Source organism: Ixodes scapularis, unplaced genomic scaffold, assembly GCF_016920785.2.
Source record: "Ixodes scapularis isolate PalLabHiFi unplaced genomic scaffold, ASM1692078v2 PGA_scaffold4__175_contigs__length_147842914, whole genome shotgun sequence".
Taxonomy (NCBI): Eukaryota; Metazoa; Arthropoda; class Arachnida; order Ixodida; family Ixodidae; genus Ixodes; species Ixodes scapularis.
In genome coordinates this window covers 85163420-85188079 of record NW_024609879.1, presented here as the reverse complement: position 1 = coordinate 85188079, position 24660 = coordinate 85163420, and the positions used below count along the sequence as shown (strand labels likewise).

General features: G+C 44.2%; 1 protein-coding gene across 1 annotated transcript in view; it reads left to right on the top strand.

Moving 5' to 3' along the window:
* The window catches only part of LOC8044060 (neuropeptides capa receptor), a 78398-nt gene that overhangs the window by 45941 nt on the left and 7797 nt on the right, over window positions 1-24660 (top strand). The window contains exons 2-3 of the mRNA XM_042293619.1: window positions 15161-15381; window positions 16637-16922. Of these exons, the coding sequence (XP_042149553.1) occupies window positions 15161-15381; window positions 16637-16922 (507 nt within the window). The remainder of the gene's footprint in view (window positions 1-15160; window positions 15382-16636; window positions 16923-24660) is intronic.

The window sequence follows — 24660 nt, the reverse complement described above, 5'->3', positions numbered from 1 at the left end:
CAAGTTCCCACCGCCTAAACGAACGGGCAGCACAATTTGCAGAACGCAGAATCCACTGACGTTTATTCTTTTTTTTTCTTTTTCTTACAGGAAAATTGATGATCAGCGTCAACCTTCGCATCATCGATCCATCATATAGAGCCTCGCGGTTATTATACCTCCCTTTTACACCGAGATAATTGGATCCGTGAAAGTTTGCGGTCTAAATATGGCTCTTGGGAATTAATAATTCTCCCTATACGTAGAAGGCCGATATATCCCCGTATGAACTTTACAGACATGGCTGATATGGGCGCTTCACTGGAAATAACGTCTGTTGTTGTAAAGTTGGCGATTTATGGCGTCCATCGTCGATGTTGCAAAATCCTGGAAAAAGACCGCCCGCCGTTCGCGAGAATCAAACCTAAATCTGCTACGCCACAGTTTTTTTTTTTTTTTTTTTTTTTTACATTTTAGTTAGTAATTTGTTTTATACTTCGGATTTTTTGTAGTACCCGATGCCCACCGCACGCGCTCTCTGAAAAAATAAAAGAGCCTATAACAAAATGCTGTCGTAGCACTGTCCATGCCAAGAGCTGAACAAACAAAACATAAAACACACAAAAAAAACACAAAAGCGCTTTTAACAAAATGGTCAGATGTCTGTTATGTTGCCGCACCCCGCGGGGCGTGAAAGCGATTTCGATGCCCAATGACATCTCCATGACGTGTCGCAGTTGTCCCTGTGACTGTACTGTCGATAAACACAGAACTGCGTAGTTTTTTTTTAATGTTATTCCTTTGTTTCATTCAAAGTTGGGACACTTGTTTTATCTGTACCACCAAAATTAAATCGAAATAGTTTTTTTTTTATTATTATAAAATAAACTGCGTGCGGTTTTGGTGAGGGTTACTCGGCGAAAACGTGAAACGCGAAAGCGAGACGCGATAGCGTTACGACCTGTTAAAGTTGGAGGGCGATGTCTCGCCCGCTGAATTTAGCGGAATTCGTTAACTTGATTTCCTCGGCGAACTTTGGCGGCCATTGCAGAAACGTTACCTCCCCAGCGGGGTTTCAACTCCCGGGTAGTTTTCTTTGGCTTGTGTGAGCGATCACGTTATCACAGCGACAACAAGTGGCGTTCTCGTCGGAAGTCGCGGGTATGGGTCTCGGTTCATAAGCGAATGCACGGATACTTACCAACTAAAAAAAAACTGCCTACTTTCGGTGTTCTGTGAACTGCCTTGAAGATGCGATTGCGCTTTATGAAGATTTTGTTAACGGGCAACTCTTTCTATCAAAATTTGGATAAGATATTTCCCCGCTAAAGTTTACGGGGAAGTCACGTGGAACTGTGAGGTTACGTAACACTTTGAGTCACGTGACAGTCTTTCATTATCATATAGGTGTTAAACCGGTTCGATTTACATCGCTATTTTAAACCGCAATTTAAATTATTCTGAGTGCTATGCTCCAGTACGACGGCTGCTAACCATGCACTTTTTAATGTACGCATAAGGCAGCTGAGCTGTCACGAGAAATGTATTAAAACAAAATAGCTCCGTGCGCAGAAAGATAATCACGTCAAACGCTGCTGCCAGTTTTTTCACGTTCTCTAGTATTTTTTTCTTCTCGCGTGCAATATTTAAAAGAGAAGAGTCGTACGACAAGAAATAAATAAAAAAAAAAACTGCGGCCAAAGTTTACAACGTACAATATCATGTTCCATCCTTTCGTCGGGGAATATATATCGCCCATTTTCGTCTGCCCCACTTCTCGCGTAGTAAACAAAGTGACCCGCGTTGCCATACTGCGACCGTAATCTTAAAAAAAAACCACACACACACAAAAAAAAGAAAAACAAGAAACAATATGCTTTAGTCTGCCGTAATTAAATTGTAAATACAAGAAAGAAAAAGAAGCTCTCAGCTGCAGCTGCGTGTTGCTATCATCTTAGCAGTAATAACTCTTGACCAGCCCGCGACACACTTGAAAACGGAAAGCAGGACACAAAAAGCGTTAACCGTGAATTACAGTTTCGGAAAATCTAATAAATAAAGAAAAACAAAAATGCCCGAAACTAATTTCTCGCGAAATGTTGCGAGAGTTCCGCCAAAATTCTGTCTCTCGAATAAAAACGCTAAAAAAAAAATCGATGAATTTGTTTAATAAAACTTTTCCACTATTGCAAGCGCCGTATTCAATTTTTTTTTTTTCGGACGGTTATACACGGGAGCACTCCAGACCACTTAGGCCCAGGCTGCAAACAATAGAACAACAATAACGGGGGAAGCTAAATAGAAAAAGGTAAACGGCACTCAATAGCAATCGTTTTGTGCTCCTTCCCAGCTCCCTATTCGTTTTTAATTTTGTTGTTGTCGTTTTATGTGTAGCCAAAACAAAACTCGGAAAGATGTGCGAGTTTAAATCCGTCTCTTTTTTAATGTCCGCGCCTTTGAAAGAAAAAACGAAAAGTCCCAAAAACAGCCACTTTTTATTTGTGTTGTCGTATGTTCATTTGTGCCGCATACAAAGGAAAACGGTATACGGGTCCAATTGCAGCTCTTTGTGAGCCTGTGTACGTGCTTTTGAAGAAGAAAAAGCGAAGTCCGCAAAGCTTGTCCACTTGTGAATACGTAAACAAGGCTTTGTTGTCTGCGAGCTTAAGTTGCGCCATGGCTAGTACGTGTTTTTCGTAATCCAAACAAAAAAAAAGTACTTGTTCTTGTTTTTTTTATTCTTTTCATTTCTTTTTTTTTTTCGGTTATAACTCTTGGTAATGGGTGTTTCTCAGAGTCAATAACCTCCCAGTTTGCCGTTTCTTCTACATTTGTGTCTGCACATTTTTTTCTTACTTTATGCGCCTTTGGGGAAATGTAAAGTGAATAGTGAAATCGACCCAGCGCATAAAAGAAAACGAAGTAGAAGGTTGTAGACAAGACAAGCGCTGGTGAATGGACACAAAAGAAACATAAAGACGACAAGTGGACGGGAAAGTTCAACAGCCTGTCATCCCGTCTTCTACCCGGCTTCCTTATTGCTTCCTTTATGTTAACTCCTGAAAGCCATTTTGTACCATGTGAAAGAAAAAGAAAAGGAAGGGTCGTTCTGGAACACACGAACGCGTACATGTCCGCGGGCTAGCTCGCCAGCACACACGTTTGTGTTACATCGAGCACACATGACCTGACACGCTCGGAGATGTAAAGCGTATTTAATTAATCTAGCCGGGTAATGAACGACGCGCTTCCCATCTGTGTCTTTGAAAAGAGTGGGAAGGGTTCTTGCGAGGACGGTGTGTGTCAATAGAGGCGAAAATGGAAACAGAGCGGGGTCAAATCTCAGTGAGAGTATTTTTATTTTTTTGGTGGGGCGGCGGAGAGGAGGGGAGTTTGTCATTAGTCGTATTTACGCAGAGTGTGAGCGGACTAAAAATGACCGAATGTTTGGAGCCCCGAGGGTTTGTTAAGTGGTACGCTTGGTATGGTGTTTTTCAAAGTTAATCTAGAGCAGGGATCTCGAAACTTTTCGGCTAAGGGGCCGAATCGGGAATCTGTCATTGTCTCGAGGGCCAGGAAATAAATGAAAAAACTAAATAAATAATTATAGAGCTAAGCACTTAAATACAAAATTGAGAGTTAGAGTAAACATTACAAAAGAATATAAGTTGGATGAATATATCTACTTATATATAAATCTAGTAGTTAGGTAGTTATGTCAATGCACAATAATGGGGACCAAGAAAGCTCACCAGGCATAAATCAAAGTGCATAGAAACTTCGGCATGTTCCGACAGGGCAGAATACTGATGAGAATGATAGAACCAAACATGCACAAGTTATACTCACATAAAGTCGTTAAGTCAAGTTACTGAGAATTAGCCTCGAAGGTAATTTGAGTAGAGTAGAAGTTATTCAAATGGAAACTAATTGAGTAAATTACTAACTACCATAAAAAGTAGCGAATTACTTTTGAAGTTATCTTTATAGTTTTTTACGCTAACAAGGAAGTGCATAGGTTTTGATCCGTTAGCGAAATTTGGCTAGCCAAATATAAAGCCGCTTGTGTTTTCACAGCAATGCTTTAATAGCTTGTTCTGCCTCTGCTTGCCTAATTGTTTTGTACTTTATTTTCCTTTTGGTCAATGATGTACTGCGGATGTATCATTTCTTCTTTGAGGTTTAAAACTGCCTGTGCTTCATTTTGTAGATATTGTTTGCTTGTTTACAGTGTTGCGTGAAGTACGTCTAAAAACTAGTTGGAAGTAGAAAGTAAATGAGAGGTTGTGTACTTCAAGTAGTAAGTAAACCGGGTTCAATGTACTTGAAGTAGTATAAATACAACGTACTTTCTAAGTAAAGTAGAAGTATTTTTAACACAATCATTCAGAACGCCCTTTCATCCCCTATAAAGCGTTTTTTTTTTTTCGTTTTTTTTCAACTGGTATGCTTTGGAATTAAAAACAGCGCGAAAAAACGAGGACCAGACAAAGAAGTAACACGGACGCAGCGCTGACTTACAACTGAGTTTATTGAACGCAATCGCAATATATACTTGCGTTGTCACGAACAAAAGAGAAGTAAGATTTCAGCCCATTTGATACATCACCAATAAAAAAAAATAATAAAAAAATACGCCATGACACAACCGTACAGAGTACGTGCTAAAAACGAGCAAGTCAGGGAACTAAAAAATTCATCTCCTTGCCTGAGAGGGCCACAGAAGGACTGCTTACACATGCTGCACTCAACCTTGCTATCTCAACAGCCTCCAGAATTTCACGAGTAAGCTGGTCCCCATGACGCTTAACAGCCTCACACCGTTGGAAGTTGGGTAGGCAACCACAATCGCGGCAATGAATGCCCAGATACTCTAGCCCATATGACCAGACACGGTTGTGGAGACACTGTAAGCGTGCTCTATTAAAGGGATTGTCCGGTCAAATTTTGTATTCGAGAAAACAATCGGATATCATTGTTATTGCCTCGAAACTCATCGTACGTGCAATATCTGAATTTTATATGCCCCTCTGCGTGAGTAAGCCAACCAGCTCGAAAGATCGAAGCATCTGGACATCCTCCTCTAATCCTTTACGGGACGTGATCACACTCGAATGACGCCAAATTAGCGATTGAGCCCAAGCTTGACGCCGAGCTCAGCGTCCTTTGAATGCATTAACTGATAGAAGTCCACAGTATACCTACACTCCGCCATTTGGCCTTAAGGTGCAGTTTCCGCCAGAAAACACAGCGTATCACACCCTTAGACATAGAATCAGACGACCTCCAAAAATACGTACCAATTACGGAAAACAAACGACATGCTTCCAAGTCGCCAAAATCTTGAATAATACGGAAGATCTAATAGATTTTAACTGCAATATACTCCAATTCAAGAAAAGACTAAAGACACTTCTGGTGGGCAGTGACATTGTGTTCTGATATATGTGTACTGTTTACTTATTAAATCATGTCCATATTTCACTTTTGAATTGTTATAACATGTTTCTGGCCAATTTGTTTTTATCCTTCTTTGCTGAAAAAAAATTATCGCGGGATATTTGATCGATCCTGTTTTTTATTGTTTCTGAGTTGTATAGAATTTTATAGGTTCTTTTCTCTAATTTTCGTGTTCAAAAATCTATGTACCCTACTCTGCTGTGTTAGAACTGTAAAGGGGACAGAGACCTCGTCAGGCATCACGCCTTTAGTCTCTGTCCACCTCCCGGTCAATCCGGAAAGAAAGAAATAAAGAAAGAAAGAAAGTTCCACCGCTCGTGCGTTGTACAACGGACAGAGTGTTCACTGCAGACACCACGAAAAGAATTATATGAGGACAGGCCCCAAGCATATTCTAAGCATGTTCACTTCATGTTCGCTTCATACATGTTCATGTTCATGTCCATACATGTGCTTCGAACTTTTCGGCAAACAAGTTTTGTACGAACAATGTGACGGGGCCTTCATACAAAAAAGAAGCGTACGAATTAAACGGTGTCGACAATTTGTTGTTTTCTGTGTGTAATTTATTAACAATATGACCGTGGTTTTACGGTGAAGGGGATTACAACGTAAACAGACGAGCAAAGAAAAAGATTACGTATTTAGTATACATCGTCCGTAGATGTCGCCCATCCTAATGGCACGGAATATGTAGGTTGCGTAAGTGCTTCGGCAAATTTGCCGTCAGCACGCGCTTAGCATCAACCGAGACCGGCGGTTGTTACGCAAACCGGCACCAATTATAGCGTTGGCTGAAACGGCAGGTCGCTATTTACGGATACTGCGCAGCAATTTATGGGTGGCAGACACCGGTCGTCCGAACCGATGAATTTTCGCGCGAGCCTGGGAATCACTCACGCGCGGGTACTAGCGGCGAGATGTTTCGGTGGCGCCCTCGTTCGGATACTTTTCGTGACGTCATTACCTTGTGAGCAACAAGTTCGATGCTGTTTGGAATGGGCATGGTGGAAGCCTGAAATCATAGCGTTCTCAAAGCAACGCTGCCAACACCGTCAAAATTAAAGTTCTTTCATTCCTCTTATTTCCGTCGATGAGACATCCTTTGCTGACGTTAGTCAGCATTCGGCCAATTGTGGTGGGCCGACCACAGCGACGCTTTCGATCGCTCACGTCGCCAATAGCCGGTGGCGCTAGTTAAAAGGGCCATGAAACGATTTTCCTACTTCTTCCTCCTTAGCTTTAACCCTCAACTCAAATGCGAATCGTGAAATCACGTGGTCGTGACATTCCTTCGGCACCGGTACGATGACTCCTAGGTTCCACCCTGCTTGTTATGCACACCATAGAACTTGTCATTCCCCAGGGACAATAAGTTCCGTCAGGGCACTCATTGGCCACGAACGCGAATCCAAATATTCGTCGACGGATTGATTGCTGACGAGCGCATACGTCCGAGTGACGAAGTTCTCGTGTCCAATGCGTGAGCTGGGCTCTGCTGACGTCAGTTTGGTGCCGGTGACGCGCTTTTGGAACCGCGGATGTATCATAGTGAAAAGGCGGAGAGCTTTTGAAGGCAAGAAGGTACAAAATAGTCCGCCATATTTTCAAATGTTCGTACCGAAAAGCTGGCTTTTGACATTCTAGCCTCTTTCTTTTGGCCAACTAAACGATATGCGATTAGTAAAGTCACAATTTAAAATCATTCATCCCAACCCAAAATTCGTTTCGTGGCCCCTTTAAGGGGTATCCACACGAAGGAGAACTCCGCGGACGGATGTCGTGACGTCAACAACCCGGGAAACTCCGTCCCCGGCTCCGCCGCGTGCACCTGCGGAGCTTTCGTGCTGACAGAACGAAGCCTCCGCGCCTCCGCCACGGAGGAGAACGGCGGCGCGAGGCCAGCGAGGCGTCAAAAAGGGATGACGTATGTCTCACGTGATGCGCGCTCCGCGGAGGAAAGGACCGGATTTCTCCTTCGTGTGGATACCCCTTTAATGGGCCGAGGACGGTCTACACGCTCAAACTGCAGTCGGAGGAAAAGGTGCAGATATTTTTCCACACATAAACATCTAGGGAGTGTGGAACGCCGACAGCGGTCCATAAAATATTTGTACAGTGCACTGAAAGGTTGCAACGTGACGTGTATTGCAGAGAGAAAGAGCTTAACCGTCAAAGATTCCAGTTATTTGGGATGCCTGTTTTTAAGTTTTAAATTATTTTTTAAGCCCTGAAATGCAGTTTGTGCAGGTGAGTTTTACGGCTAGGGGAACATAATATAGGTAGATAACCGTCACGATAAGTCGAATAAGTACTAAAATGTGTTAATAAACTTTTTAATACAATAAAATAGATAGTGATGTCTCGTTAATATGGAAACCTTCGTTCTTTAAAAAAAAATCGTCCATACTGTGAATTGTCTATAATAACGAGACAAAAAGTCATGTATTTCTTCAGTTTGTCCTCGAAATTGGTGTCCATATAGCGGGGTATTCATATTAACGGGATCCATATTAACGAGACATCACTGTATATGGTTCGAATCAGAAACTTGCTCAGCGTCATTGGAAAACACTATATCAGCATTTCTAGAAAGACTTTGAGCGCGTGGAAAGCGCAGTAGTATGCTGAGGGTACCCCTCGGGCAACAGGCAGAAGGCTTGGGTGAGAAAACGCGGATCACTATCAAATCAAAGTCAAATCAAATCAAAGCTTTATTTTCCAGAAAAACCGAAAGCAGTCCAGGCCGAGGACTGTTAGAAAAGCTTGACTGGGTCAGGAACCCTTGTTACATTAGCAACAGCCTTGGTACAATACACTCTGCTCGTATGAGCATATAATGTAATAACACAAACAAATTGACGATACGGTGCACTGAGTTAGAAAGCAACGAGGATATAAGACCTCCAGTCGTGTTTGCTGATCGTGTATATGTTTATCTTGTTTGTGAAGCATTTATTTGGAACGAGTGGTACATTGTAATGTAAGGATTGTAAATTGTAGTTTGTACGGGAATGAGGGAAGACCCACGCCTCCCTGCGGCGCATGCTGGCATGACTGCCATGCTTTGCAAGTTGAGAAATATTGTATTATAAGTCTATGAAATATGTAGATGAGAAACGAATAGGACAAGGTAAACGATAATCATACATGCGTTCAACAAGAATTATTTAATATTTTGAAAATAAGCACCAGTATGGTCTAAATAACAAAACATTGGAAATATGTCGTAATATTTTCTTTCCTAGTAAAAGTGTGTTTTTAAGATGTGTTTTTGTTGTAGTAGCCCATACAAGGTGACTGTAATTTAATTGTGATTTAAATAATGCACAGAAGATTTTAAGTTTAATCTTGGTGTTAAAACGTTGCGGCTCCCAGAGACAGTACCAATTACCCCACGAAAATTTAGTTACCAAGTAATTCACATGAAAATCCAAAGACAAATGATCTGTAAAAAAATACACCTACCCACCTACCGTGTTACGTTCTTGGACTAGTTTGATTGATGATGTACCGAGTGAAAGAATATGATTTATGAAAATTGGTTTATTTTTTGACCTGAACAAGATTGCTTTGGATTTCATTGTAAGACCATTATTATCAAACAACACCGCAAATTTTGTTAGAGTAGAATTGTCTTTGCATAACAGTGTATCATCATCGGCTGCAGAGAAAAACACTCTTATCATCTGTATATATAATCATCTGCACTTGGTCGTCGATACTACCTAGATGATTGCTGTAAACATTGAATAAAAAGGGACCTAATATACTTCCCTGCGGTGCACCACAAAATGCATTTTGGGAAGAGGAGAAATCACTGTCACTAACTACACGTTGTTTCCTATTTGTTAGATAGGGTGGTACGCCGCGTACACCCTGTCGACTGACTTCCATAAGTACTATTGCGTGATTTACAACAGAGTCAGAAAAACCGTGCAGGAGCGTTATCGGATATGTAGCTTTGCTCCTGCACCAGGAGTAGTAACTTTAGCTCAGATTTGTGCCTATCTTAAATACACTACTCAAGATACTGTATTGCAAATAAATACTTTATGAAGTATCTTGGTATCTTGCAAAAGCTTTTGATCCAGAGTATTTGATACTGTATTTTAATTACATTTCTGAGTATCTTGTACTCATTATCTCAAATACATTTTTGGCATTCCGCCATTTTCTGAGTTTTTTTTGGTATGAAGTGGCGCGGGCCTGGCACGAGCAATCGTGAATATTGTTTGGAGCAATCAAATCCTGCTGCTAGCTCCGATAAGCTACAGTGAGTTTGATAGCGCTCGTAAAAACATCGCTTTTGTGCCGATTGTGACTCATATTTTACTCCCAAGTTCGTAGAATGAAGGTTTTGTCCCCGCATTCCGAAAGGCGCCTTTTTCTTCCCAGAGTGTCCCGAAATAAATCCTCAAACAATAGGGGTGGTTTTACTGAAGTAAAGATGCCACCCGGAGGCGCAAGCAGACCAAGGAACTTTTTACAACAACAATGCAGACTTGAGTTTCAAGAAAATAACAAATAAAAGAAAATGAGACGTGGACAAAAGAAAATTGTTTTGCTTGTTGTATATTTGACCCTGCTACGGCAAATCGTCGGGTTTTTTTTTTTCTTTCTTTTTGATTGTCAGTCCGGCACTATAATTCTGTTTGGCACTGACATTGATACATATTACGCAATGCGAAAGTATCTTAAAAAGTAACTGAATTACATTTCTAGGTATTCGTTCTCTACACAAGATACTTTACAGTGAAAGTAACTTGAGTAGTATTTTAAATACTTCATGAAGCGGGTATTTAGTAACTTAACTTAAATACGTTTATCGAGTATTTTGTCCAACACTGCTTTAGCGCTCCACCATGCTTCCCACGTGCTCCAAGTATTTCTAATATTGACTGATTTAGAGGTTTTCGATGACGCTCAGCAAGTTCCTAATTAAGACCATGTTTACTTTTCGATGATTAAAACATAAATTAACATATTTTAGTTAATTACCCGTCTGATCGTTACGATCAGCCCCCTATGCACTGTTCCCCTGGCGGTATAACTCACCTGCAAACGCCACATTAGGGGAGCTCTCCCGGCATGTTTCTAAATAAATCTGCTGAGCGTACGAAGTAACAGCCTGTACACTTTTCTTAAGGGGGTGTGATTTTGAAGACGCTACGTGCATGTGACAGTTATAACGTCACAGATGAAACGCACATCATTTTTCCGCTGAATTTAGCGAGCAATGCTTCCGCTGGAAAGAGGTGTAATAGACCCTTTCCGGAATTCAGTCTGGCCACTTTGATCACTATCATCATCATCTGAAAACGGCATATGTGCTATACTAATGGCGGCCTTCTGTTTACTGATGATTCATGAAGGAAGAAGTTGAAGATTCTCCTAAGCAGATGATTCGAGGCCTATACATTCTCGATGTTAGCGCGGCGTGAAGCAGGAATTGGACGTAAGAGCTGCGTAAGCGTTCGTTTCTAACTCGGTCCCAGTCAATCTGTTAGTAGCACTCACTCGGCCTCAAAGCCCCTTGATGTAAAGAACTCTATCAAGGCGTCTATGTGGGTTGGCGCTTCGTTCCGACTGGCTGCATTTGTTTCGCCATTGACACTAAAAGAGATTGAAAATAATTGTAGTGAAGTGCACATTCCCGTTTACCGTTGACTTTTAAAGGAGCGATGCAACAATTTTTGTACTGTGCACAAATACCGCTTAAAACGGATCCCTAACGTTAATGACCTATGAAACACGCGTTCGTTTTTCACCCCACGCAATAGAAGTCCCAGAAACAAATTTAAGAAAAACGAGCAGCGTTCACTCCCTCAACTCGCAGCCAGAACAAGCTTCCACGTGATCTGGAGCCGATTATATGCCGCCAGTGTTGATCATAGCCACGCGCTGGGGTTGGCAAAGCGCAGGACATGCGCTGAGTTCCAGACATTGTTATGGCTCGGCTGTTGTCGTTGCAGCGATTGGACACGGGTCACTACCCGAATGCTTCTCGAGCTAGCAAGTGTCACGAGCCCAAGTCGAGTGCCCACGCAATGCTCGGGTCCAATCTATGAACCGCATTCAAATATCGTCACTTGGGTGTACTGCGATCCCCGAGTTACGTCATCAAATTTTCCAAAGGAGAGATTGAATGAAAATGATCGCTTTTGTCCTTGAAATTACACCGCAACAAAGGAGTTTCTTGGCCAATGGCGTTGCGCGTGAGTATCCTTGAGTCCCAGGTGTGCCAGTAAGCTCGTGTAGAGAGAAAAACATTCCAATTGAATATCGTTGCACAGCTCCTTTAAGTGATGGTGCCCCATTAAATACTGCAGACCACAGGTTCATTGCCGCCATTAGTATAGTAAAAGATTAACCGCCATTTGAGTCACCAGATGGCACTGAATTCCGGAAAGGGTCTAATAACATTCTTTATTACACTAATCCCGGCGCACTTTTAATACTCTCCGAGCATGTCCTTAATAGGCTTGGTTAGGAGGGAACATAATTTGCTGTCAAAACTCAACGAGGTTATTCACAAGGCCTCAGAAAAAGCGTGATTTTTGTTGCTAACAAACGGCTAATTTTAAAGAGAGATTTAAAGCAGAAATGAACACTAAAACCTATTCATCTTTATCGACACTTCCTCCTCAGAGCATAGAGATACAGAATGGCAGTGAACAATATTACACGGTATAAATTATAAATCATAACCCTGACAATAATGTAAAAAATATATAACGAAGTACGCGTAGATTAAGCTCTCCCAAATAGGGCATCACTATAAAACACGAATAATAGAAGCACGGGTAAATTGAGCCATCGTAAATTACAAAACTCTATATGACATAATATTTAACTGGGTTCGTAATGACGCGCAGACGATGCTGTTAGTAATGGTATGAACAAGTCGGTCGCACGTTTTAATGACTAAAAGAAAAAATCAATATCGGAAACATTTTTAATCATTTTTAGAAGTTTATTCAGACAACGTTTTGTTTTGTTTGTGTCTGGTGAGCTTTAGAATAAAAAAAAAAAAACATTCTTAGATTGGGTGGTTTCAGCATTTTTTAATAAGAGGCAAAAGAACCTGATGTTTAATGATTTTTGCACCGTTAGCTAGGGTTGAAAATACGAGCTTTTTTGAAAAGTTGAGTTGGTGAGTCCATGCGCCCGTATTTAGGAAATATAAATTTTATTGTGTTCCACTATTTATTTCTTAGCTTCTATATTTTCATTTCCGGAATCAGAACATGTTTTTCCTCCTGAGTTTTGCCATGAACGCAGTCGGCAGCATTTGCGGTCTTGTTTGCTTGTTGGTTCGTTTTGCGAAATAGTTTGGTCAAAATTGATATCGCGTGAAGCAGCTTTATAGGCTATACATTGGACAAATGGAGAACGACCGTTAGAACCTGAAAGAACGCCATGACCAGATTTTGTGATCCTTGCTCCCATTTCCCGCAAGCGGCACTACGTAAACAGAAGATTTTTTTTTTTTTTTTTATGGGATTTGCGTGGGCAATCTTCGCTTCTATCGGGTGGAAGCCTGGTTCAAGGTAAACGCGGCGTTTGGGCAAGTTGTGACTGTGTCATCTCACGGAGTTTGCTACCACATGTGATTTGTTTAAATCTACCTCTCATAAAGATCCAAGGTGCTATGTATCATATCCGCAGCGCAAGATCGTATGCGTCTTGCGCATGGGTTGCAGTGACGCCAGAACGTCGAGCTCTGATTAGAAGGATAGTGGGTATACCTCAAGGCACTTAGCATTGAGGTCTACCTGCTATTCTTCCAATCAAAGCCAATCAGAACTAGGCGTTGTTCTGACATCAGCGCAACCCCTGCACAAAAAGCGGACGACCTTGCTCTCCGCATGGAGACTATTGAGCCATGCGGAGAGCAAGGTCGTCTGCTTCTTTTGCAGGGCTTGTGGTGGCGTCAGGACGACGCCTTGTTCTGATTGGCTTTGATTGGAAGAATAGCAGGTAGACCTCAATGCTAAGCGCCTTGAGGTATACCCACTCTTTTTTATTCAATTAGTCAATAAAATATAGGCGTTCTGACATCATCTCAAACCCTGGGCAAGAAGCAGACGAACTTGGTCTGCGCATAAGTTGCGCTTAAGATATTGGCAATTCATTCCCCGATTTCCTCGCGGGCGCAGTTATTTTTGGTGCCTTGCGCAAAGGGGGCGAAATTGGCGATGGGTACAATTTGAAAAACGCGACTTCCCGAGCTCTGGATACGGTTACTGGAAACTAAGGCGACATCGCGGACTGTTTTAAGATTTCCAAAGGACGAAAAACCGTTTCCTGCGATTTTAGAGAAACCTTTTTCAACTGGCAACCATTCCTTTAAAGCATAGAGATGACAGAGGTGTCGCTACTACGCATCGTAGTTGGTTTAGTGGCTCCTGTAGAGACGGAGCTACTTTTTACTCCGCCATTATACATACTTCCCAGGCGACCATTCTATATCGGGTGCAACTCACGTTAGCACAAGCTCGACTCCACGGACATAACGTCAGGCTACAAGGGATACCGAGCCACTGCCAAATCTCCGGAAATGAAGAGACTGATCACCTGGCAGCTCAAGCTCACGATGGTGACGCAATGGAAGCGACATCCTTTACCTCTGGAGATGCGAAATTCATCCTTCGTCACTTACGCCATCTACGTTGTCGGCAGTGCTGGCTAAAGGACACTTCAGCAGAGACTCTCCTACCATATATCGACCCGGATTTTGAGCTTCCGCCGCACACCGGGATGAAAAGAAAATACGACGCATTAATCCATCGACTGAGACTTGAAGTGGCCTTTACTAACAGCTTTTTATTTCGAATTAAACGCCGAGATTCGCCAAGGTGTGACTGTGGAGAACCATATCAGGATGTACAACATATCCTCCTTGACTGTGAACGCTTCCAACATGAAAGGCGCCGGATGGAGATTCGCCTTCAGATATTAGATGATAGACCCCTGTCTCTGACCAAGTTGTTGGGGCCCTGGCCGACGCGTAAAAAAACAAGACAGAGCAATGAGTATCATTCATGACTTTCTAAAGGACACTAGAATCGTGTATGATTATTAAGTGCGAACGTGCGTCAATTTCAACGGGAATGACTATGTATGTAATTTAGCAAATCGGTGCACGACTCCCAAACGGTCGTCTTATTCGCAATTGTAATTAGATTTGTTTGTATGTCTTTTTTACGGTTTTACTTTATGTGTTTTATCTTTATTCTTTTCCTTTTATGTTCTTCCTTTTATTCATATATATTTTCTCTCTCTTTCTCGTTATGGAGTAGCCGGTGTCATTTAAGGAATACCAACATCTCCATAATAAAGAATTTATCTCTCTCTCCCGCCCGTCTCGCTCGCTCTCATTGGGCAAGCGATTGACTCGCCCTATCGGGCCGGTGTCATACTTCTCATACACCATACAAAAGACACGGAGTTTCACTGCAAACATTATGACAAAAGTATCCGCAGACACCCCACAAGCGCAGGGTTTCTTTATTCATATGCGTGATTCGAACATGTCCGCAATGTGGCAGGATCGTCCTCCAAGTAGGAGCCTCAGACGGTGCCTATCTTCAGACTGTATTTTGTGCGATGTATAAGCAGCGGGACCGCGCGTTTGACGGGGAGACAAAGAACCAGACGCGCGGGCACGGCGCAACTCGTGATGACCTTTTGTCGTTCCCTCTCTGTAATCCCGCAGGTCTTCCGAATGACCTCAAGCTGTACTGGCAGCAGTATCCCTGGCGCCTGGGCGAGACCCTGTGCCGCCTGCGAGCGCTGGTGGCCGAAGCTACCTCGTACGCCTCGGTGCTCACCATCGTGGCGTTCACCGCGGAGCGCTACGTGGCCATCTACCACCCCCTCTTCCTGCAGACCACGTCCAGCCTCACCAGGGCCGTGCGCATCATCGCCATTATATGGGTGAGCTGCGCAGTCCATTGTACACTGAGTTTTTATTGGTTCCTTTGTTTGAAAACTGTATGTGGACCTACCATGGAAGCAGTGATCCTTCTCGCTTAATGAGTAAACTTGTATGCGCCAACAACACGGAGGACGGACACGGAGTGGACAGGAACAAGGACACGCCCTTGTCCTTGTACACCCCTTCGCGTTCGTCCTTTGTGTTTCCGCGTACAAGTATACTTGGTACCATGACCCAACTAGCCCGACAAGTCTCGCTAAACCACGCTTCTAGCTTTCGTCGTGGTCGGCGATAAGAAAGTCCCGGTACATGGACAAAATAGAGCATTTGGTTGTTCCCGTTTATTGATTTTACCAAACGCCGTAACAAATCGTAATTCCTTCATTGAACGATTCGACGAAGGGAACTGCACAAAAAGGCACCCCAGCTTCCGAAAGTAGTGATTGGCAAAGTTTAGTTCTTTTCCATACCAAGATTTTATTGGTGGCGCTGTTTCAAAACTGTCAGCTGACCTACCAGGAGTTATACTTCTTGCTGGAGTTGTGGCCAGCCGTAAAAAAATCTTGATGATGGCCTTGTAGACATTATCGTACATCTGACTGTTTTGTTGTTGTTGTTTTTTTTTAATCAATAAACGCCGTAGCAAATAGACGTTTACTTATTAACTGGCCCTTCGTTTTCATGACTAAAGCTAACAAAGCTAAAGGCGTCCCAACTTTCACAGGGGTGAACAGCGCAGTTACTTGTACTGCAAGATTTTGTCGGGTAGCTTTTTTAAAAAAATAAAACGGTCCGTAAACTTAATTTGAAGCAGTAATCCTCTACTCTTGAGCCACGGTCGACTACATCCTAAGAAAATTGTAGTACTCTTATGGACAATACCATGCATTTGATTATTTCCTTTTGTTATTTCAAGAAATAAACGCAGCAGCAAATCTTTGTGGAATCATTCCTTTGTTTTTGAGGAGGGGGAAAGGGGAGGAGGAAGGGCGTGCCCTTTCCTACGTACCCCCCTCTCCTCCTCCTCCTCAAGAGCTGCGCTCTAGTTTTTACGGAAATTTGTAAACGTCCCTCTTTTCTTTTCTTTTTTTTTTTTTAGATACTAATACGTGTATAATATAAAGGAGACTGTCTTGGAGAATTTGAATTTGAAAAGTCCGCTGGTGAAGCTACATTCAAAAATGGTATTATGAGATTTCGGTCGTATGAATGCTTATGTTTTAAATAAACATTTGCTCCATCTTTCTCTGGCAGGTGGTGTCTCTGGTGAGCGCGGTACCGTTCGCGATCTACACCCGCGTCAACTTCGTGGACTTCCCCGTGGGCTCAGGGCGCGCCCTGCCGGAGTCGGCCTTCTGCGCGCTGCCCATGGACACGACGGCCGTGAGCCTGCCGCTGCTCCAGTGCTCCACCTTCGCCTTCTTCTGCCTTCCCATGACCGTCATCGTGGTGCTCTACCTCAAGATCGGGCTCAGGCTCAGGAGGCAGCCCGGGCCAGGACAGTCCAGGAACCATCGGAGACCCGTCCACAGGATGCTCGGTGAGGGGCTTTGAAAGCCAGACGAGTGCTGTACCCTCCACAAACAACCGGATTGCGAATACGATCAACTACGCAGGGTCTTTCGTTTTAAGCTTAACAGGTTTGTTTAAAAAATGTTGTAAAGATACACTAATGCTGTTTGTGCAGGTGAGTTACACGGCGAGGAGGACGTAGTACAGGGAGCATAGCTTAACGATCAGACGGCAAATGAACTAAAATGTGTAAATTAACGCTTAAATTGTTGAAAAATAAATATATGGTTCTAATTAGGAACTCGCTGAGAGTCATCGAAAATTAGTCGATATTAGAGAGAGAATCAATATTAGTACGTGGCAAGCACGGTGGAGCGCTACAGTTACCCCTGGTGCGGCAGGAGCAAGGCTAATCGGTGCGATAACGCTCCCTCGCGTTTTTTTTTTTTTTTTTCGTCTTTTATCATAGCTTTAGCTTCGTGACTGTTGCACGAGGGGTAACTTTAGCGCGCTACTGCGCTTCCCATGCGCTAAGTCATTTTTTTAAATACTGATTTAGTGGTTATCGATGACGTTCATCAAGTTTCCAATTAATTCATACGTCTATTTTCACTAATTAAAAAGGTTTACCAATTATTTGACTGATTGTGACGATAAAAACCCTATACTATCTCCCCCTGTCCGTATAACTCACCTGCACAAACCGCATTAATGTAGCATTTAAAGTTTTTTTTTTGTTTGTTTGTTTTGTTAACAAATTTGTTAAGCTTAAAAAGAAACAGCCTGTATACTCCGTGGACCGTTTCACTTAAAGTCCGACCGAAACCGAAGCTACGGTCTGATTTAGCCAATCAGGAATCGTCAAAAGTGCATGGTCATTGTGCTGGTCGTCTTGTGCACTTGGAATCCGCCACGAAACGAACCTCGCACAGTGGATTTACGCTGCAATCTTGCACTCCCCCCCCCCCCCTTTTTTTGTTTTTTTTTGTTGCCTTATTGGTGCGGCCAGACATTACGCAGTAATGCGGCGGAACTCCCCCTTCCGTAAACGACGGAAGCGTCCGCAAGGGGCGCGGAAAGCGATTCATCGTGAGCCCATCTGACCAACATTACTTAGAGACAAAACCTTGGCGCCATTCCCTCTCCACGATACTAAACTTAACGGTGTGGCTGAAGACTGCTGGCTTTTGGGAATTTTCGTGGACCGTCTCCTCCTTTCGGCTACGCATTCTGGAACGAAGACGCCGTTACCGAGCATGTGCGACGCTATAGCATTGCCTGCGAGGTTCCGAATCTCGTGTAGCGGGTTCCGGAGGGCGCTACGAGACGGCGGAAACGGTCTACAAAAGCTTCCAATATTGGCCACGCCGATAAGGTCACGCGAATGCGATAGGCGTGAGTGGAAGAGAATCGACAGTCATGCCGCCTGCGATCGGACCAACACCTCATATCGGCGATGACCTGTTTCGGTGGCTCCCTCTTGCGGTTCCTTGATCCGCGACGCCACGAGGAGGATTATAGATTGCCAGCGACGATTTTGATAATGTGATTACAAAACTGCAGGCTGGAAGCTTGAGGTCATCGCTTCCCTGGCCTAAACTAACATCGTCAAAGTCGAGTCTGGCGTTCCTCTTAATACCGTCAAAAAAAGACGAATTCAGCTTTTCACCAACCCTGGAAGGACGCGTCCGCAGTGACGCCCTTGGTTGCGCACGTCGCCCGTGGTCGATGACAGGCTAAGAATTAAGTTATAGGAAGTATTCACTGGCGGCCATAGCTGTGTGCGCTAGCTGCGAGCTTCCACGGTTCTTTTGGAACGTGCATTCCAGACCATCAAGATTGCCGGTCTTAGCAACCTATTGATGTGGGCTTTTTCTGAGCATGCGCTCTAGACAGCCCCCACAAATATGGTGTCCAGTGAATACTCCTTATTGATCCGTCTCCAGTACGGACTCACTGCCTTCCGCTGGGCTTTGACTGCGCGTGCTATCAGAGGCAGAAAGCTGGCGCTAAAGACGAAGCATCTACTGCGGTCTTAAAGGGATACCGAATTAAGGAATTTAGTGTCCACAATAAGTGGCGCACGTTCTTTCCACGAGCCAGCAGCCGCCGGTGTGCGCGAGCACAGGCAACAAAAATGACGTCAGGGACCTCCATTCGCGGTTAAGATGACAGGGAAATGTATGGGGTTCGGGCCAAAGGAGAATCAAGACAAGTTTTTTTATCTACACAGTGGTGTCTGGTGTAAAAGGTAAGCTATAAACTGGTCTAACAAGCACGTAGCTTTCACTTGTAGAGATAAAAAGCCTGTCTTTATTCTCCTTGGGCCCGAAGCCCATGCATTTCACTGTCCTCTTAAGCGCGAATGGGGGTCTTTGACGTTATTTTCGTTGCGTGTGCTCGCGCTCATTGGCGGCTGCTGACTCGTGGAAAGAACGTGCGCCACTTATTATGGACACTAAATTCTTTGGTTCAGTAACCCTTTAACCTGTCACTGGACGCCATATTCGAGTGCGCTGTTTAGAGCGCATGTTCAGAATAAGCTCACAATATTAGGCTGCTAAGAGCACCAATCTTGACTGTGTGGAATGCACGTTGCAAAAGAACTGTAGAAGCTCGTCAACAGCTTCCGCTCACGAGTCGCGCACACAGCTATGGCCGACGCCTCAAGTGTGCCCATGCGTGCAAAAGCATGTGCAGCGTGTGCGTGAACTTAGCTATAGCAAGCTTGTAATTGGACGCACTTGCCCGCACGAGCAGAGACTTGGCGGCGGCCAGATGACTACTTGCTGAATCTTCGCCATTGCCTACACAAGTCACAGCCAAACGCTGACGCGGCAATCATGCCCAATGTGTTGGCCTTTTGGGGACGCAGGAAAATTCGGCACTATGCTACTTTCTTATCTAGGAGGTGTTGGTCGATCGAACTCTTAATGTTGTGTCTTAAGGGAGAGTAAGCGGGCCTTTTTCATTTTCTCGCAAGTTTATTAGATCAACCCTATAGTACTAGTTACCATCCCCTAAAAACCCCGGTGGCACGTTGAACGACGGGAGGCGAACCTTGGGTGGGAGTGGAGGTACTACTCCTGAAAGCGGCGTCTATGATCAGTTGCGTGACGGAGTTGATCGAATGACGTTGGTCCTTAAGTAGTGTCGATCCGACTGCGTCGCGCTTACTAAGGATCCCGTGGTCACTGGTGGGTGAAAAAGATAAGTAGCTCGTAATTCGCTGATTATAATATTATAAAACATAGTGTAAAATACTTGTTTTTAAACCGGCAGGAAACACTGAAACGAGCAAAAAGTGCAGGTGAGCTGGTTATATAAGCTAAACCCTGAGACAGGAATAAATAATATCTTATCCGTTATTTTATTTATCCTTGTCTCAGGGCTCAGATCATGAGTAAACACTGCCGTTTCAAAAATTTGAGGTAATTGGAGAAGTAACAATTACTTTTAGTCTCGGGTGATCAAGTCATCTATACTCGGTGTCACTAGTTGAGCCCATTACAGGCGGTGGCAATGCCGTTGAAGGTAGAAAGGGCAAGCCCTAGAAAGGCTGAAGCAGAAGACAAAAACCTCCTCTCCTCTCTAACGTTCCTAGTGCTCTCCAATTCCCTCGCCCTCCATCGTCCTCCTCTCCCATCCCGCCTTCCTAGTGCTCGCCACTTTTTTCTCTTCGCCAGGCGTTGCCTTCGCCTGCACTGCACACATCTAGTGGCACCGAGTATAATTAAATACTTTTTTAAGTAAGATTAATTGTAATTGTAATCGATTTCGTTTTTCAAGTAACGTGTACAAAAATTACTAGAATGGAACACAAAAAATAAATCACACCGATACAACGGCGCGATGCTAATATCTTCAGACTGGTGCAGGCACGCCGGGTCGCCCTTCATTTGTTGTTCGCGGACAACTCTCCGGACGGCGCTTGTTGCCCAATAAAGCTCCATTGGTCGCACTCAAATAACTTTACCCGGAAAGATTGGACAGGTGCCTGAACCAGCCTTTTTGATTAACTTGATTCTAGTTGGGCGCAGTACCATGGAAGCCACGGGCAAGAGAAAGAGAGAGAGAGAGAAGTCGATTTTGTACTAATTTTGAGTGACAGGCTAATCTCTGAGGGAGAGCAAAGCAGTGTGGGTTTTTTTTTTAATTTTTTTTCTTCCCCTTCTCTCCAACTGCCTGGACCACACTCTCGCCAGTGTGCCTTCGGCAACGCTGCACGCAACAATACTTGTTTTTACCTGAAGAGCCGTGGTAAAAAGAGTGTGACTCCTAGCGGAGTAATACTAATGTTCCCTGTTACGTAGAAAATTAAGATATATGGGGGGGGGGGGGGGGGCATTTTAAATTAGATACATTATCTTATCAAGACGTACACGCATCAAACGACAAAAAGCATCGCTTGTTCCTCCGACAACCAAATCTTCTTAGAACTTATTTCTTTTCTCAGTCAGGTGAAAACGAGTACACGCTCGTTTTCACCCCAAGAACAAAAGGAAGTTTTGCTCATTGTTCATACGGCGCGCGATGTAGTGCTTCCGAGGCTTGGCTGTCGGAGGAAGCGAGGCTTTCGGCGTTCGAAACGTGCACGTCTTGATAAGATAACACATGTCTGATCTAAAATACCACCTTAATATATCTTCATTCTCCACATAAAGAATGAAATTATTAGCGCTCCGCGAGGAACCGGACTTTTTTTATTTTTGTTTACTACAATTTTTCTGGTGAAAACGATTATAGGAATATAGAGCATAGTTTTAAGATTATGTGACAGCAACCTTGGAGCAAGGGGTGGGAGAAGGCAAGAACAAACTCAAAACTTACTTTTGAGTTTCGTGTTTGTCCCTTTTTCCCTTTCCTCCAGAGCTACTATGTCAGTTTTGAACTAGCTTTACTGCGCGCTGTCGATTTAGTTCAAATTATTGTATTTAAATATGTAATCACCTTTGCATAGGAGTAAAAAAAGGTGGTTTATTTTATTATTTTCAGTGGAATTAAAGTGCTACTTTACTTTATACTTGAGAGGCCCCTAGATTTTTTGATTTTTTTTAAGAGAAAAAATAAAGTAGTTAGGTATCGTTTCGGACAAATTCCCAAGCGAGAATAAAACAACAAAACGGCTCGCTGAAGCAAAAAAAAAATTGTTGCTTACGATAAGGAAAGAGGGACATTGAAGACAAACAGACAAGACAGGCTTGCACCATTCGTTGCTGACTGACGCGCCCGATATTGCAGCTACGACGACATATTAGTTCCAAAGCGAGCGGCGCTCACTCACCGGGGCACTGCCATGCTTCCCCACATCCCTATCGAGCCAGTCACGTGATTTCAAAATCTCTCTCCTAGGTACTGCGGCTAACTCAAACGGGCCTTGATTTAGAACACCACCAAGCAAACGGGCCCTGATTTAGAACACCACCATTCCACCGTACTGGCAGTTTTTAATCGAGCGAGAGCAAGCACACCGTCCTTGCCCTGTCGCACAATCTGCTAGGCTCAACGGGCGTAGAAGAAATACCTCTTCATACCGCAGTTTTTGCTTTCCTGACGATTTTTATAGCAGTATTATAACAAAATACTCGTATTTTAACGGTATTGTCTGACAGCTAGAGGCCCGAGCTCGGAGCTTTATCATTGGCAGTTGCTCCTGCCGACCAAGAGCTCGTGCAGCCGATGTTCCTCCTTGAGTAAAGAGCTCGCAGTTGTAGCCTAGTAGTGGTATTACCATTCCGGTTGATTTACATGAGAAAGCACCGATAAGGAAATGTTTATACGAAGCAATATCTCTTTCAATAGGAAAGCGAATAATGCAAAAATCTTGAACACAGTATATGGGCAGAGCTGCTTTTCGTGCAGAAATGAATGGAGGATACAAAACTATTATTTATGGCGCGTGAGGCGCTCAAGGCGTGGGAAAGGCGCTCGCAGCCGCGGTACGCCTGCGGGCCGCAGGCCGCGTGTTCGAGACCCCTGGGGCCCTATGCTACACGGCAAGACCAAGCGGGACGAAGGGACACGACCAATGCCGTCTGCTGCGATTGGTCAGTGGCGCGGTGGCTGACCACTCGATGCAGACGACGTCGTCCCGGTCCCTTGGTTCCGCTTCGTCCCGCCGTGGCCCCTGGTCTACTCCTTGCACACCTCGTACGTCTGCTTACGCCCCGAGCGCCCCCCCCCCCCCCCCTTTAGTACTTTTGTTTTTCATCCCGACCTCAACTAATGACGGCGCGCGCTTGGCTGCCTCGTCATCTCGCGCTCCATGGGCGTTCTTTATGTTACCCCTTTTAATGGCGTGCTCGTACTTGCGTTCCGATGCGGCAAAACCGCTTTTTGGGACCCCTATTCTCCGCCGTATACGTAGACCTTTCGCTGGCGTATCACCCGGGCGAAAAATGCTGACTTGTGGACGCATGCGCAGTGTCTGGTATGCCGCACAGCAGATTAACAGCGCATGCTCAGAAGGTGTTCCACAGCCCAGCAGACAAAGATGGCAGCGCGCAGAAGGCGATTCTTGGAAAGGTATATAGACCAACGCACCGTTTACAAACAAGTCGGTATATGCCCACACGCAGAAACCAGAGTCACGTGATGTGAAGCGTGCGCGCACGCGCAGTGCCGACCGCAGCGCTACCGCAGTGCCGTGACGTCAGAGAGGCGAGTTGGTGTAGGGTCACCGACGTCTTGAGATAACGCGGGGCGCGTTGAGTTCCGGGCATATCATTATCGCTTCGCAGTCGATGGGATTGAGCTATCGGCTAATAAGAATTTGCCACAGGAACGAATAAAAAGCGAGGAATTCGTAAGCACGATAAGCAAAGTTCACATTCACTGTAGAACGTGTTGGTAATATTGACAGACCACGGGAAGAAAATTCACAGGTTCTGTTATGTTATCCCTAAGCCGACCGGAAGGCGAAAGCCCACGCGCCGATGCATCAAAGACAGACACAAGGTTTGCTTAATTCACTCTGATTCCTGTCAATTCCATTGTCTTCTGTCTTAATTTCATTGCCTCTAATTCGCATGAGTGGTGACGTAAGCGTTAGAGCGAACCTCTAAAAACAGCGCGCTCTCTGACGACGCATCTTTTGAAGCCGTTTCGTTGGTACCTTTCGTTCTGGTATCAAACTGAGATGGAAATGGAAGCCCACATAAAGAAAACAATCGAATCGCCACACAAAAGGAACTCAGGAAGAAAGATGTTCGTCGTCTTTCGTTCCGAGTTTGTTTTATTAAGGCGACAGCCTTATATGTATCATCGTTCAGTCGACCTTCAGAAAACAGGTCAGCGACACGAAAGGTACCAATGAAATGGCGCCAAAAGTGCGTCGTCAAAAAGCGCGCTGTCTTCGGAGGTTCGCAATCCGCAGGACCATAGCCGACACCACGATCCGATTGAGCCAATGAAACGGCGCCAAAAGCGCGTCGTCGGAGGGCACGGTGTTTTTGGAGGTTCGCAATCACGTTTATGTAACCCCCAGCTGAATTAGAGGCAATGAAATTAACAAGGATGACAAAGCGCATTAAGAGGAATCAAAGTGAATTAAGTATATCATGGGGGGGGGGGGGGGGGGTGTTTTTAATGCATCGGCGCATGGGTTTTCGTTTCCAAGTCGTCTTAGGAAGAACGTAAGAGACCCTGTGAATCTTCTTTGTGCGGTCAGTCAATGGTAAGCTATGCTCTGCATTTGTTGTACGACCACAGTGACTAAGGATAATACAAAAGTTGGAGTAGAGGCTTGAAGCGAGACCCACGACGTT